The sequence below is a fragment of the Mytilus trossulus genome, chromosome 10 (assembly GCF_036588685.1).
Source record: "Mytilus trossulus isolate FHL-02 chromosome 10, PNRI_Mtr1.1.1.hap1, whole genome shotgun sequence".
NCBI classification, from domain to species: Eukaryota; Metazoa; Mollusca; class Bivalvia; order Mytilida; family Mytilidae; genus Mytilus; species Mytilus trossulus.
In genome coordinates, this window is record NC_086382.1 from 32,554,414 (window position 1) to 32,570,139 (window position 15,726).

The 15,726-nt window shown below is 30.5% G+C and overlaps 1 protein-coding gene across 1 annotated transcript in view; it reads left to right on the forward strand.

Moving 5' to 3' along the window:
• LOC134687225 (mucin-like protein) overlaps positions 1 to 13,192 on the forward strand; it is a 32,624-nt gene extending 19,432 nt beyond the window's left edge. The window contains exons 11-22 of the mRNA XM_063547354.1: positions 3,374 to 3,543; positions 3,772 to 3,945; positions 4,521 to 4,646; positions 5,335 to 5,423; positions 5,935 to 6,005; positions 6,682 to 6,890; positions 7,840 to 7,951; positions 8,792 to 8,977; positions 9,769 to 9,983; positions 10,542 to 10,588; positions 11,697 to 11,747; positions 12,828 to 13,192. Of these exons, the coding sequence (XP_063403424.1) occupies positions 3,374 to 3,543; positions 3,772 to 3,945; positions 4,521 to 4,646; positions 5,335 to 5,423; positions 5,935 to 6,005; positions 6,682 to 6,890; positions 7,840 to 7,951; positions 8,792 to 8,977; positions 9,769 to 9,983; positions 10,542 to 10,588; positions 11,697 to 11,747; positions 12,828 to 12,839 (1,462 nt within the window). The 3' untranslated portion in view covers positions 12,840 to 13,192. The remainder of the gene's footprint in view (positions 1 to 3,373; positions 3,544 to 3,771; positions 3,946 to 4,520; positions 4,647 to 5,334; positions 5,424 to 5,934; positions 6,006 to 6,681; positions 6,891 to 7,839; positions 7,952 to 8,791; positions 8,978 to 9,768; positions 9,984 to 10,541; positions 10,589 to 11,696; positions 11,748 to 12,827) is intronic.
• Positions 13,193 to 15,726: the final 2,534 nt, after the last annotated feature.

Below are 15,726 nucleotides of genomic sequence, written 5' to 3' on the forward strand. Positions count from 1 at the left end.
GAGCTATAGTTATTAATTTCTAGTTATTAATTTCTGTGTCATTTTAGTCTCTTGTGGACAATTGTTTCATTGGGAATCATACCATATCTTCTTTTTTTTGTTGTTGGTACAAATGCTATAGTTGATACGGTGTATTTGTTTATCAAAAACCAAACTTCTCCTGGAATCCTCACAGACAAGCCTTATAATGCCAAAGGACAAACTTCAATTCTTTAATCGTAGTATTATGACTTGGATGAAAGGTTGTCAAATTGACACTTATACCACATCTTATAACTATGTGTACATGTAAGGTACTATTGAAAAGGCTTTCAAACGACAACTTAAAACTACCGGTTAACCGGTTAATCGGTCGAACGATTATCCGAGTAACCGGTTAGGCAAAAGTGTACGATTTGACAACACTAATATAAACCAACACCAGAGAATGTGTCATAATGTATGCATCCTAGGTCTAAGGTCAGTCTGTCTGTCTGTCCATCCGTTCGTTGTTCTTTACAAATTGTGTCCGCTCTACCTCTCGAGAACCGTTAATATTTCATACCTTATACTTGGTGGGTCATAATATATTGAAGGCATAATTCTAAAAATATGTGACATATATCAATTGGGCAGCACCTTTAAACATATTGTTCAAACATCAATCCATATATCCAGAAGTCACCTTAGAGAAGTCAACAATTAGTTCACATCATGAAGTCATATCACTATTATACTATGAAAGTAAGATGAGAATAATTATCAGTTTTAACTTAAAATCTTAGATTGAAATCACACATGAGTATTTACACTCATTTACCCCACGTTATTGACAGCGGGGCCCACAGAGATGGCTTCCATCTCAATGATATCTAGTTTAAACTCATTTATAAGTCAAAGAAAAACTGACAATGCCATGACATCCCAAGAGAAAATAAATCTGGAATTCCACTGGAATCCCAGCTGGAATTTTGATGGGATTCCAAGTGGGATCCCACCTAATTCCACCGGGATAAAATTTCGGGAATCCCGCCAAAAGTCCGGGATTTCCGATGTTAATCCCGGTTGAAATATACTGGGATCCCACTGGGATATTGTGGGAATTCAATTGGGATCCCACTGGGATAAAATTTTGGGATTCCCGCTAAATAAGCGGGATCCCGATGTAATGTACTGGGATAAAATTTCGGGATTCCCGTTAAAGAAGCGGGATCCCGATGTTAAACCCAGTGGAAATATACTGGGATTCCCGGAAAAAAAAGCGGGATCCCAAAAATAAATACCAGCAGGATATACATGCACCAATTCAAATTGCACTGCCACTGGGATTCCTGGGTTATTTATGCAAAAGGATACATGTCATGTTTTCCTTTCTGTTCATTAATTTGCTGTCTGTACGTCCAACTAAAGTTGCTGAGTAAATTATGGTATCTGGAATATCTGCATGCAATCTGTTTCGTTAGCAGCTCCATTTAAAAAGATCAGTATATCCCCTAAAAGTATGAAAAAAATCCACAAAGAATCATTTGTTCAATACGTTTTGAAGCAACAAATTCAATAGAAATATTATTGCATGTTAAAGTTTATAGAATACAGTAGATTGGAAGCTAGTCCAAATAATTATGAAGTCTCGGAAGGTTATTTTAATCTTTTTGCAAATTAATTACCTTCCCCCCTTTTTTTTTATCCCCTGACGATAAATAACTAGCGACTTATTATTTTCACCAAATAAACATAAACACAACTGAATTAAATTTTGACATACCTACTATTTATGCCTGTTATGTGACAAGTTAACAAGTTTATTCATTGTATATATGTTAAAAAGAAATACGTCTGAGTCGGAATATATTTTCAGTTTATGCTTTCAAGACTTTCTGATGTTGATTTGCTCAGATATATAAAACTATAGGTTGCCCTATAAATCATAGTTCCTCAATTATTTATATTTATATTCATTATATGCACATATACACATGTTTAATTAAATTATTAATGCACTTATCTGAAAACATCATCTTCGTCCTCAATGTCCATAATTATAAATTATAAATAAATTAAAGTTATCGCATAAAAGTATTTATTACTGGCCAGTTTTTACTAAATATAAGAAAGGAATACTTTAGTAATCGGCATCTGGTGCATGCGGATAAGATAGTGGTTCCATTATTTAGGACAGTATTTTCTTGGGTCGAACTGTTCAGTACAATTGAAAACAAAGCACGTGGTCATCATTTTTTTTTTTACTTTTTACATAAGTTGAGAAACCAACGTTTTACGACGTCAGTCATTATCTTATCATTGATACCGGACGACAACTAATAGAAACGCACTTATGAGAACTTGGGGAACATTAGAAACGCCGAAGCTTGTCTGGCAAAACACCCGTTGACATTTCCTCGGACGACTTGTCATTATATCGCGAAAATCTCGGCATTTTCTGACTTAAAAATATCTGTCAAACTGGATATTATGTGACACTTAAATGTGATTGGCTTCACCTGACAGCTTTGGTGTCATACACATTGTTAATTAACACCAATAACCTATACTTGATGTTTAATATTAGAGACATATGTATATACACAAACAAAACACTTGCATATTTTCAACAACATAAATTAATTATGGTTCATACAATTTCCCGTTTTAACTAGACTGGGATCCCAGCATCAGAAAATTTTCCCGATTGGGATCCCGGCTTTAAACAGTTCCTATTGGGATCCCAGTGTCTGATATTTATCCCGTTTCATCTATATACTGGAATCCCGGCTTCAGACATTTATCCCGAATGGGATCCCAGTTTCAGATATTTATCCCGAATGGGATCCCGCTTCCAGATGCTTATCCTGGCTTATCCCGACAATTTCACCGGGATTGCATTGGGATCCCGATCGATCCCGTTTTCGTTTTCTCTTGGGATAGAACAAAAGACCCTCTCCAAAAAAAAAAAAGTTTACAAATCATAACACAGAAAACCAAAGACTAATCAATGTGAACCACGCCAAAAACAGGGATGAACTCAGGTGCTCCAGAATGCAATTAAGCAGATCCTGTTCCACATGTGGCACCCATTGTGTTGCATATGTAAGTACAAATTTTGTTATAATTCTTATTCTGTGATATACTGTGGATTCATTAAAATTCGTCGAATGCCTTTTTCATGGACTTAGTTGTTACAGATAATCCACGAAATTAAATGTTAAGCAAATTGCAAATGTTCAATAGTTTTATATGCAGTTTTTTGCCAAATTATGAAATCAAATATCCAAGAAAATTGGTACCAACGAAAAATATATGAATTCACAGTATCACTTTCAAGAAAATGAAAACATTTGTGACATGAGTTATTATTGTCTTGTCTTACATTTTTATTTTACTTCTTGAATTGTAGGTTTGTTGGAGAGGATACACTAGGAGGTATAAGCCAGGCATTAGGTATTGTCATTAATATATGTGACTGTAACAACCATGGGACATGTGACTTTGACAAGCTTCTGTATGCCCAGAATCCTAATAGCTACTTCCGCAAGGTCAAGTGTACTTGTGAAGAAGGCTGGACAGGTAATGGCGCTCATTGATTTTATTATTAACCATCAGAATTTTTTAATTTTTTTATATTGGTATATACGGCATCAGAAGTGCTTGGGTTGTTACTTATAAAATTTGGGGGTAAAAAGGGGGTGATTCTGATTAAGACTTTCAATTTAAGATATTTTAAAAGGAAAAGAAATTGATTTAACTTTGTTTTAAATTTTGTCATGCATTTCTAAAATTAGAATTTGATTACAGGTACACATTGTGACCTTGACTTTAACGGATGTGAAGGGGCACCTTGTGAGTCAAGAGGGACAACTTGTGAAGATTTGAGTCCTGCTAACCACAGGGCTAATAAATACCCATACAAATGCAAAGTGTGTGGGAATGGATACAAAAAGGGAGGAATCAACAAAACTAAATGTTATGGTAAGCATAAAATTTTTAATTGTTTTATCCGATAGAATATTGTTGAAAAAACCTCAGTCTGTCTGGTGCTCTCAATTAATACCAGTTTAGTTATTGCTGTGTAAAATTTGAATTTTAGAGTATTTTTATTACACAAAAAAATCTAAAAGTAAAATATTGATGAACTTTTTTAGTATATAATAATAATTATTTACTTATGATTTACTTATAAATATTAGTTGTGATTTCAAATGGATCATTAGATTTTATATGTCTTTTTTTTTATGATCGCATTGTAGATATACGGTAACTGGGAAAAAAGGAGGAGAAAAAAAAGGAATTACAATGTACCAATAAATAGTTACAACAATTATATTCATTATGTCTGTACTTTATATGGTCTTAAACAAAAGACAAAGGTCTCTGCAATAAATCAAACTCCAAATTGTTCAAATTTTAAAATCTAAAAAAGTGAATACATAGAAGAAAATATCAAAGATCGGGCACTCATACCATGTACTTTAAATGACAAAACATTAAAATATTAAATATGACATAAGATAACTGCTATATATTTATTATTTTCTTTATGACAGATGTTAATGAGTGTAAGAAAGACAAAGGTATATGTGGTATACACAACTGTAAGAACCAAAAAGGAAAACACACATGTTTGTGTAAAAGAGGCTTCTTGACCAATGTGAATGGTGAATGTGCACCAGGTATGAATAAAAATGTAGTGGTCGGATATTAAAAAATTTTAAATCATGTATATGATATAAGTGTTAAAAAAGTTTTTTTCTAAAAAAAAATTAAAACCATTTTACAACCTTTTATCCAATTTTACCTTATTTTGAATGCTTAAAAAAATTGAAGTTTTATTCTGTGTTATTATATGTATATTTTATTAGGGATAGCTTGGTGATAAAGAAGTTATTATTTTTTATTTTTTTTAGTTTATGTATTTAAACAATATTAGTTTCTCAGGAAAAGTAATCTGACCTATGTTTTTTCAGTATTTTTTAAACTGGATGGCAAGGTGTTCAAAGTTTTGTAAAGTTATCCAAAGTCATAGGATTAACATCTGAGTATATCTTGGAATTGTGAATTTAAGTAATTTGAAATTGTGAATTAAAGTATGTTAATTACCATACCATAAGAAATGCATAAGAAATGTTCAACATCGGAGTACTGTAAATTGCATGCATTTATTATTGGGATTTTGTTGTTTTTGACTACAATGCCATTTTAATTTCTTCTATATTGAGAGAAATCCTGTATAATTCATATAAAAAATTTCAAACTGCAAGTTTTAACTATTTCAATTAAAACCCTGTCCCATTTTTCACAAAAATAAAAACATTGCAATAATTTCTGAATTTGCAATATATCAATTGACATATTTTTCAGAACCTACACCATTAGATAAAGATGTGGAGCTGGAAGTTTCTCTTGATGGGAAATTCTCCGGATCTGATAATAAGAGTATATCTGAATCTGTAAGTATTTCTTATCAATGTATGTTGTCTGCTCTTTGGTTGGGTTGTTGTGCCTTTGACATATTCCTCATTTCTATTCTCAATTTTTATGAATATTTTTTTTAAATGATTGCAACGATTATTGTATTCAAAATAAGAGGCATTATCATGATTATATTCAAAATGATTCGTAATATGGTTTGAGGACTTAGTTTGCTAAATCAAAAATGAAAGTTTTTAAACTAGTAATTTAAGAATCACAAAATTAAAAACATTATTGGGAACAAATTTATCAAGTTCATCTGCACCTGTTACTTCTTCTTTCAATATGCATTGGTTACTTCAGGGGTTTAGCAGTCAGATCAGCAGGCACGGTTTTCTCCACACCAATAATTTTAAAAATGCACCATTGCCGTACCAGTAATTTTTATGATAACCTTATAGAACAGGCACTTTTTTGTACCAATATTTAAGTGTCTGCTTCCCAACTTTACTTGCATTTATATTGATAATCCATGTTTCTATATTTCAGTTGGCAAAAATATTTGGAAATGTTACTGGGTTAGACTTTAGTTCAGTAGACATACCACCTGAAGCTATCAAGTAAGTTTATATATATACCATGAATAATGTGTACTTAATCATTCTCTGACAAAGAAATGAAATAACACAATGTTGAGAATTCATAATAGTTATCATTCTTCCACTAGAAATGTTTTTTTAAAGCATGATACATGTTTTCAAGGAAAATTTTGTATTTCAGGGCTGAACTGCTTCCTTAACATGCTAGTTCCCCAGTTAATATATACAGATTCTACAACTGCAACAAGTGTGATACGATTTTTTTCCACTGGAGAATTTTCAAATATTTAAAATTAAACTGTCGAGAGTGGATAAATATTGTATTACACAAGATTTGGTGGTTGAATCTATTTCTCTAATGAAGTTATAAGACGATATGCTGGCAATCTTTCGAAGGATCTGCAAAAATATGTGTTCTTTCTACCTGATGTCATAAGGCATGGTCACCTTTTTTCATGTGGTCACAATAGAATTTTCAGAGGAAAGCAAGAAAATTTTATGTCATAATTGAAATTTGACCAATCAAGATCAAACAAAACACACATTGATTAAATAAAAATAAATAACAGGTCAGGAAAGGGATAAATCGAGTAAGAACTAGAGAAATATTATTATTATTAGTATACCAGTATATTATAAAAATATTTTGTTTGACTACTGATCAAATGAAAATTTTGTCTGATCTTAATTTTCACAGTTTCGATCCAGCAACAAATAAAACAACAGTGAACTTTAATGTGACCTTGAATACCCCTGTTAAACCAGAAGATGAACAGCTGATAGCTGGAGCGATGAGTTCTGTTGTTTTACAAAATAGACCATTAGTGATTGATAACACTACAGTACCTGTCTTACAGGATTCACCATACATTTTCATACAGAAACCAGATGGAACTCAGGTCAAAGGTGAGTAAACAGAATATTCTTTGAGTTTTTATGCCTCACCTACAATAGTAGAGGGGCATTATGTATCTGGTCTGTGCATCTGTTTGTCCATTCGTCCGTTAGTCCTTCCATTCGTTCGTTCGTCTGCCAGTTTGTATGTCTGTTTGTCCATTCGTCCGTTAGTCCTTCCATTTGTTCGTTCGTCTGCCAGTTTGTATGTCTGTCTGTCCTGCTACAGGTGAGACTTTTTTGTCAAGGTAGTTTTTAATGAAGTTGAAGTCAAATCAACTTGAAACTTAGTACACATGTTCCTTATGATATGATCTTTCTGATTTGAATGCCATATTAGAGTTTTGATCCTGATTTCACAGTTAACTGAACGTAGAAAATGATAGTGTCAGTTGGGCATCTGTGTACTATGGACACATTCTTGCTTTAATTTTTTTTCTCTGCTGAGTATGAACAATAGTTTTAAAATATAATTTTATTGGTGATATCAGCAATTTGCAAATATCTTAATATCTTGTTTCTGCTTTGTGTTAGGTGAGTAAGATTTTTTTTGGCCGTTGATAATGATAAGTCCTTTTCAACCGACCTTGAATTCCCTTTTGTAATTGATGTCTAGGTTAGGATGTCTGGGTAATAACAATGCATGATATGTCACGAAATTTTGTATGTGGATTGGCCGTGTGGAGTACAAGTATACTTCTGGCTTTATCCTCCAGAGCGTAGTAGTACATGTATTATGATTTACATATCCTATTAGGTTTGTTCCTCAAAAAGTATGAATGATGTCAAAAATATTAATTGTTGGATTGTATTTTTCAAATGCTGCTTTTTATTTGGGTGTTTGGGATTCTGCAATTCAGAAATTCTGGATTCAATGTTAATTATGGGGGAATCTTTCAGGACTGTTATAGTACAACAATGATTAATTCTGTATACTAATTATCTCTCTTTTTGAATATAGTTCCACTTGGAATAAACAGTACAAATGATGGTTGTACCATATTCAGAGCTAGTGAAACATGTAGAAATAATCAACCCTGTGAAGTTGATGAAAACAACCAGCCAAAATGTGTGTAAGTATTCATAAAGTTATAATCAAGGCCATAAAAAAAGAATTTAGATGTGTGTTTGCCCTAAGCCTACCCAACCCAGAAAATAGCTGCCTACTCAAAATCTTTTATTGTCCTGATGTGAAAAAGGTTTTTTATCAAATGAAGACTAACATAAGAAACTTCAATTTCTCTTTGTTGAAAAAAAAAGAAGAAGAAAATGCCTACCTACCTACCCACTGTCTCTAGCTATCTTTGGGAAGGGTTTGGGCAAACCAAAATATATTTAAGTGTGGCCCAATATAAAAGTGATGAAAATTGGTCTTTTGTTTCCTTTTTGTTATCTAAACAAAATTCTTCATGTGATGGTTTTTAACTAGCTTTTTAATGGATTTTTTAAACCCTCCCTTTTCATCTAGAGCTGTAGGAAAACAATAAAAATCAATAATAATAAAACAATATGCCCCCCCCCCCCCTTTTCCCTCAACTTTTAGTTGCAGGGACATAAAAAAAACAGGTACAGTTATACTTGATAATTCTTGTGCATTTGAAAAATACATAAAAAAATAACATGTTTATAATAATTATAGTATTTCTATTCTGAATGTTTGCAACAAAAGTAAAATCATATCAACTTATAAAATAATTTTGAGATGGGTGGCCCTCCATAAATGGTGTGTGTGATGCTCAAATTATTGTTCTCAGTTTACTTTTATGTGAAGGATTTGTTATTTTTAGTTCTGGGGAAGCCTATTATATGTGAAGGATTTATTTATAGTTGTGGGGAAGCCTATAATATGCGAAGAATTTATTATTTTTAGTTGTGGGGAAGTCTATGATATGTGAAGGATTTATTATTTTTAGGTGTGGGGAAGCCTATAATGGAGATTATTGTCAGTATGCAGCTGAGCCTGTAGATACTAGAGAAAAAGAAGTCCTAGAAATAGGGGTACCAATCCTTGCTGCTGCTGCTGGACTGGCAGCTGCCACATGTCTGATCCTGGCTCTCAGACGAGGTTCTAAAGGAAAGGAAGAGGCATCTCAGGCTAGGTAAGATTTAGTTCCTGAATTAATACAAAGATAATGGGAATATAATATAGATCTGATTTCTGCCCTCTCAGTACATGTATTAAGTTCATGTAAACTGTTACACATTCAGTTTATTAGACTTTTATCCAGAATCAGTTGGATTTACACCTTGAAAAAAGGCAGAAGATAATCAAAAAGACAATCAAATCCCAAACAAAAAGAAGATGCTATTGAGAGAACTTTTCTTTCGTATATTTGCTTTCTTATTTTTATGCCCCCACCACATCAGAGAGGACATTTAAAAGTGTTACCCTTGTCAGTCCAACTGTATGTCCCAAAATTTGTTTCTGTTTTCTAGCTTAAGTTTGCATCTAACAAATGTTATGAAACTTATACAAAATGCTTATAACCTCAAAACACAGATCAAGATGAAATTTTGGGTTGCATCACTTTAACCCTTCATGAATTATGGCCCTTTATATTGTTATATGCAATTGGGCATCATCTGTGTACTATGGGCAAATTAAAAAAAATCAGAATGTTCCAACCTTTATGAAACTTTATACGATTGTTAACTGACAAGTCTAGATGAGACTTTTGACTTTAGAATTTCCAAAATGGCCACCATTGCCATAGAAACTGCAAAAATGTCAAATATTTTGAAATGTTCACAAATGCTCCAAATGTTCAGAAAATTTACAGAAAAATGTATAGACATGCATATATGCATGTGCATTCGCTGTTTAAAATTTTCGAAACAAAGCTAGTTTTAATTACTTTTATAATAATTTGCTTTGTTTATTTTATTTCAGTGATGGAATACCTGTGTTTGGTATGCCCTCAACAATGTATTTACCTCATTATACCAAAGCATTTACACCATTCTCTGCATCTAGTCAATGGGAAGATGAAGAACTATCTGAAGATAGATTATTTGAGTTCCCTATATCATACCCCTATGATAATGAAGAATTGGAACAGTATACAAATGATGACGACGATGATAACGTTAGCTTAGATATGGCAGGTAAGATCAGGAAGATTTAGGATACATTGGCGGGTCCAGGGTTTGAGAAAAAGGGGGCATATATGTGTTTCATGGTAAAAATAGGGCAAGTAAAAGTTTTGACATTTTTATGCAAAAAAGAAATGTTTTTATAAAAAGATAAGCCCTCTAAACCCTAACTACGGTAAATTCATCATGGGGATTTTACCTTTATAGTAATTTATCTTGCTAAAAGATTTTTACAATATAGTTATAGAACTTTAAAACTAATTGTGTAAGCTACATAGATATGCAATGCTCAAAAGAATTTCAAAAGGAAGTTTATTTGGAAAACTTTATTATAAAATCTGGGGGGAAAAGTTTTTATATAAATCAAGTAATGGCTAAAAAAAAAATAATGCATAATGAAAGTTATATTATAGAATATAATAACTCTAATAAGAAAACTTGCTTTTGTGTTTGAAACTAACAGAACTGATTTTGCAACTTAAACAACTAAATGGTAGTTTTTCCTTTTTATAATAGCACACTTAGGTTTTTTTTATAACTATTTCTTATATTATATAATATATATTGTAGGTATGGATGCAGATTGGTTCAATGATGCACTCACGAATGAACCAGACGTAAGTTTGAATATTCTATTTAATCATAATTTTATTTGAAGGCTTAACATATTTATAGAAAGCACTATGAGTAATTAAAAAATTAGGATAGAATTTTACCTGTCTTAAGGATGTACACCTCTGAGGAGCCAAAAATTTCTAGAATTAAACTTTTTTTCTTAACCTGATTTTTGGGTTTATAAGACTGTAACAAAACAATTGGTGAAGAAAAAATCATATGGTGGTGCACTTCTTTTTTTGCTACGACCCTTTGAAATTGCCCAATTTTGATGGTTTTCCCATTTTTCATTGATTTTTACCTATTTTTGGGCTATTATTGTGAAAAAAATCACAGTTCCACAATTAAACTTTTTTCATACTTTTTATAAAGATAAAGTGGACCAATCTGAATAAATTTTACTTAAAAAAACTATAGGTAGGTGTTAATATAAGAAAGTTTTATCATATTTTGACGTTTTTTTGTGTAAAATTTACCATGCTGTCAATTTTGTATTTTTGTGATTTTTCTCAGTTTTTAGAACAAAATGCATATTATTTCATTTTTTTTGTTACAAATGATTGAAAAAATACATATCTAAGAAATTAGAAAAGACCAAAATGATATGGGATGCACATGATTCTTGTAAAATCATTTTTTGCATCCCTCACCCATTTTTATCAAAATTTTGGCTAAAAATACTGACTTAATTGGTCATAAAATTTGAAAACTGGATTACTCAAAAATCGTTCATTGTAAATACACAATTTTTTCACAGAGTTATGTTTGATTATAATATTTTTAAAATTCATTGATATTTTCCACTTGTATCACATGTTTTGGAAATAATTCAAGAACGAGATTTCAACGAGACTGAACGAGACTGAAAAGTCAGAAGAATGCATCCTTAAGTCTGGATGTTTTTAAATAATCGATTTCCAAAATGCAGAAAGTAAAAAACAAATTGAGCCATATCCTTATTAACTGGAGATGTGATCACATTGACTTTCAATGTTTCAGCTTTGTACTATGTAAGAGCATCCACTACCTAGCAACCTGTTAAGTAATTTGTATAAGTTCTAGTATGTTATATTTTAAGTTAAAATAATGATTTTCTTTCTTGTTTTTCAGTTTAATATTCCTAGGCCAAACCTAGTATCTGACAATCCAATTTTCCCAAATGTAAGTACTTGTATTAAAATTTAGTGAATTGTTGATATTATTCGTAAGCTGAAGGAAGATGAAAGTATCCAAATGCATAGTTGAATAAAAGAAATAGCTAGAAAGTGTTATTCTATTGGTACTAATATTCTTATGTCTGTGAGAGTGAAACACAACTGTACTGTGTGATGTTTGTTTCATCTGTTTGAATGTGTATGAATACAATATGTTATTATTTTTTTGATACATACCTTTGTGAACCGGGTGATAAAAGTCTACATCAAAATTGTGCTTGATTTTGTTACCATAGTCTTATGCCAACAGATTTCCTGCAACTGGACTTATATTTGACCATTGTTTGTTTAAAACTGGACATTTGTAAATTTCTATTGTAACAGGAATCACCTGAAAGAAAATAGACAACTTTCGAGTTCGATGCATTTCCGTCAAAAACTCTGGGTTTAGTGAACATCATTCGTGCGTTAAGGGGCATCGTCACTTCCGTTCCGATGTTGAGCGAGTGGCCGGGAAAACTATAATGTTATACTGCACAAATTATTCGGAAAATTAAATTCTAATAATTGACAATCAGCACTGCTGTCATTAGGGAATTGTAATTAAGTACTTACAAAACAAACATTATTTCTAGTTTATCCTGCACAATGACGATCACTATGACGCTTGATGAACGTTAATAGTGCAGGGATACAAGCGATCCCCTCTATCTAGTAAATGATGTCAAAATGGCGTGCATAATTGACAAGTTTTTTCCGCTGACAGATGAACTCGAAAGTGGCCTATGGGTTTACACATGGTCAAATTCATGCTGTGTCAAAAATATATGGTCTGCAACATCACAAGGCAGCCTTCTATGAATATTGTTTTTTTTAATAGATATAAGAATATGTGGCATGAGTGCCAATGAGATAACTCTCCATCCAAGTCACAATCTGCAAACTTAAACCATTATATTCTTCAACACGGAGCCTTGGCTCACACAAAACAGCAAGCTATAAAGGGCCCCAAAGGTTTTTATTGAATTTTTCTTGTAGCTAATTTACTATTTATTGTTATCTTTCAAATCTCACAATTCTTTTGTAGTTGTCCTCATAGTACCAATGAAAGAAGAAGAATCCAACAATGAAAAGAAAAGAAATACATGGACATGAAATTATGTAAAACTATAAAATCTTGAAAAATTAAATTTGTATTTAATGTATGGAAAAATGAACATTTAATGTAGAATAATTACTAAAAAAAAGAAAATATTGCTTTTAAATACATCAAAGTTTCATATCATCGCACTGACCATCAAGAGAAATCATTGTTTTTATTATTAAAATTTAAGGAAATGGGCTGTTCTGATATAATGAAGATACACATGGTTTTATCAATTAAAATTATACATAAATTTTGTCAAATGCAAGTCTGCTTTTATATATGTTTTTTTTCAAAACTATTTAATTTGTTAATAGGATTATTATCAAGTCAGGATCAAAGATGCCTCTCAGATTTAAAATGTCATTTTCTTTCATATCCATTTTCATTTGCTTTTTATTGTTCTGTTTGCAACAAACTTTTGTTTTTGATTTAATGTTTGCAACTAATTTTTGTTTTTGATTAATGATAAGTTAAGAGAAGAGAAAGGAAATTAAACACAGTTGTGTTTCTGTTGATGGTCAGTTTTTACCAATATAAGTGTTCAAAACATAGATGAATTAAAATTTATTTTATTTATGTCAAAAATGTCAACCATGCATAACTAGTCAGCAGTATTTTTAATTTGTACTGAAATTGTTAACTAATCTTAGAAATTGAAACATCAGTCTTGAGACACAATGTTTTAGGAATTTTCATATAAACTTATAGTGGTTAACTGGTCAAGTAAAATTTATTTACAAATTTATTTATTTTTAAATTGAAAAAAGGAGATGTTTTGAATATAATTTATTTAAAATCAAACAAATAATTTTTATGCAATATAATATTTTCCTCCTTTAATACTGAAAAACATCTAAAACTTTAAAGATAATATGTCTTTCTGCCCCAAAAAAATGAATATGTAATTAATTTTAGCTGTTATTTCTAGTTAAACCACTTGAACGTGCAATATTATAAAATGTTTTTGGGAAAAGTCACATGAGAAATAAAATATGATTTACCACCTAAAAAGAAAATTGGATGCAAATTACTGAAAAAGGTCAATCCTGCCATACATTGACAACTAAGAAACTAAGCCATACATTTTCAACATAAAATTACTATTCCTAAAATGACATTCCAAAAGTAGAAAATAAAGTTGAGTATTATGCATAATACTATTTCACTTTATTAAAGATTCTAAACTCCTTATTGTCTGGGACATTATAAGGTTTTATTGCAATATGTATGATAAATACTCATAAATGGACGGATTATTAAAGAATCTAAATGCCTTATTGTCTGAAAACAAGACATTATACTAGGTTTTATTGTTATGAAAGATATATACTCATAGATAGACAGAGTATTAGAGAATCTAAAAGCCTTACTGTCTGGAAGCAAGACATAATATGGTTTTATTGTTTTGAGTGAAATATGCTCATGGATAGACTGAATATACAGAATTTGACTTTATTGTAATGACTCACCATGTTGTTTTCAGTAAAATACTGAAAATTGATGACATTTGACCCCATTGTTATGTTTTAAAACATTCCTGTCAATATTATCATTCGCTGTTGTTGATAAATTGACTAAGGATTTGACTCAGGATCATAAAAAAAGTGATACATTTTATATTATCATGTGTTGATGTTCATATTTGTCTTGTTACATTGTTGATTGTGTTGATGTTTATGAATTATGTTAAAATGTGTGAATGCAATCGTTTGTGTACTAAATATTGATGGGGAACCATATTATTGGCAGATTTATGAAATATTTTAAGTTAACAAGAAATACCCCATTTATTCCATTTAAAGTGGAATTAAAAAAAAATTATTGGAGTTTATTTTTTTATACAAGCTTTTTTATATCGAAAATATGCGGGATGAAATTATTTATAATAGAATTTATTTAATATTTTGGGGTTTATGTTTTGTATTGTTGTTAAATTATTTTTGTTTTAGTATATATAATTTCTGACATAGTCATGGGTTTGTTATAATATTTATTTTTCTTTTTTTTATTAAATGCATGTGTGAAATATGAGATGTTACATTTCTTATTTCCAAACAGTTAAACATAGAGTTCCGAATAATATTCAAAATTCTTTCAGATGAAGAAATTTAGCGTAGAGATTTAAGACAATCTTAATTTATTTTTTTTATATTTAAATTGTATTGAAATTTTAATTGATAAATTTAAGAATGTTATTTATTTTATGCAAATGTTGATTGAGGTCCATATGATCAGCATGCAAAAGTATTTTGGAGCTGTAATATATATTTGGCATTACTTTTGTTATTTACTTTTTATGTAATAGACTTTATTTCATAATTTAAAAAATCTTGCATACTATATATTCCTACAGATAAGGTGAGGGAGAATTTCAATTTTTCACCAAAAAAATATTCCATTTTTTTAAAACTTAAAACTATAGGTATTTTATTTGTAATAGAGTGCATATTGATTGAAATTGAAATTTTCAATTTTGTATTCTGCAATTACTTATGTAATGAAAGCAAAAACTATTGAAGAAATTTACAGCAAATGTAAAATTAAATCAATGACGAAAAGAAGTTAAAATAATATTGCCCACAAAACCTTTAATATTTCGTAAATTTGAATAAGAAAGGAATCATATATTATATTAAATTTTTCTTTATTTTTTTAATTCTTTTAATTTTTCTTTAACTTTTCTTATTATGATTATGATAAAATTGAGAATGGAAATGGAGAATATATCTATAAACTACATAATATTATCATAATGTAGATAGAATGGATATATTAAGAAAACAACCTTTTATTTTTGAAGTTACTAACGAAAACTCGGAAATTAATTATGACTGAAAAA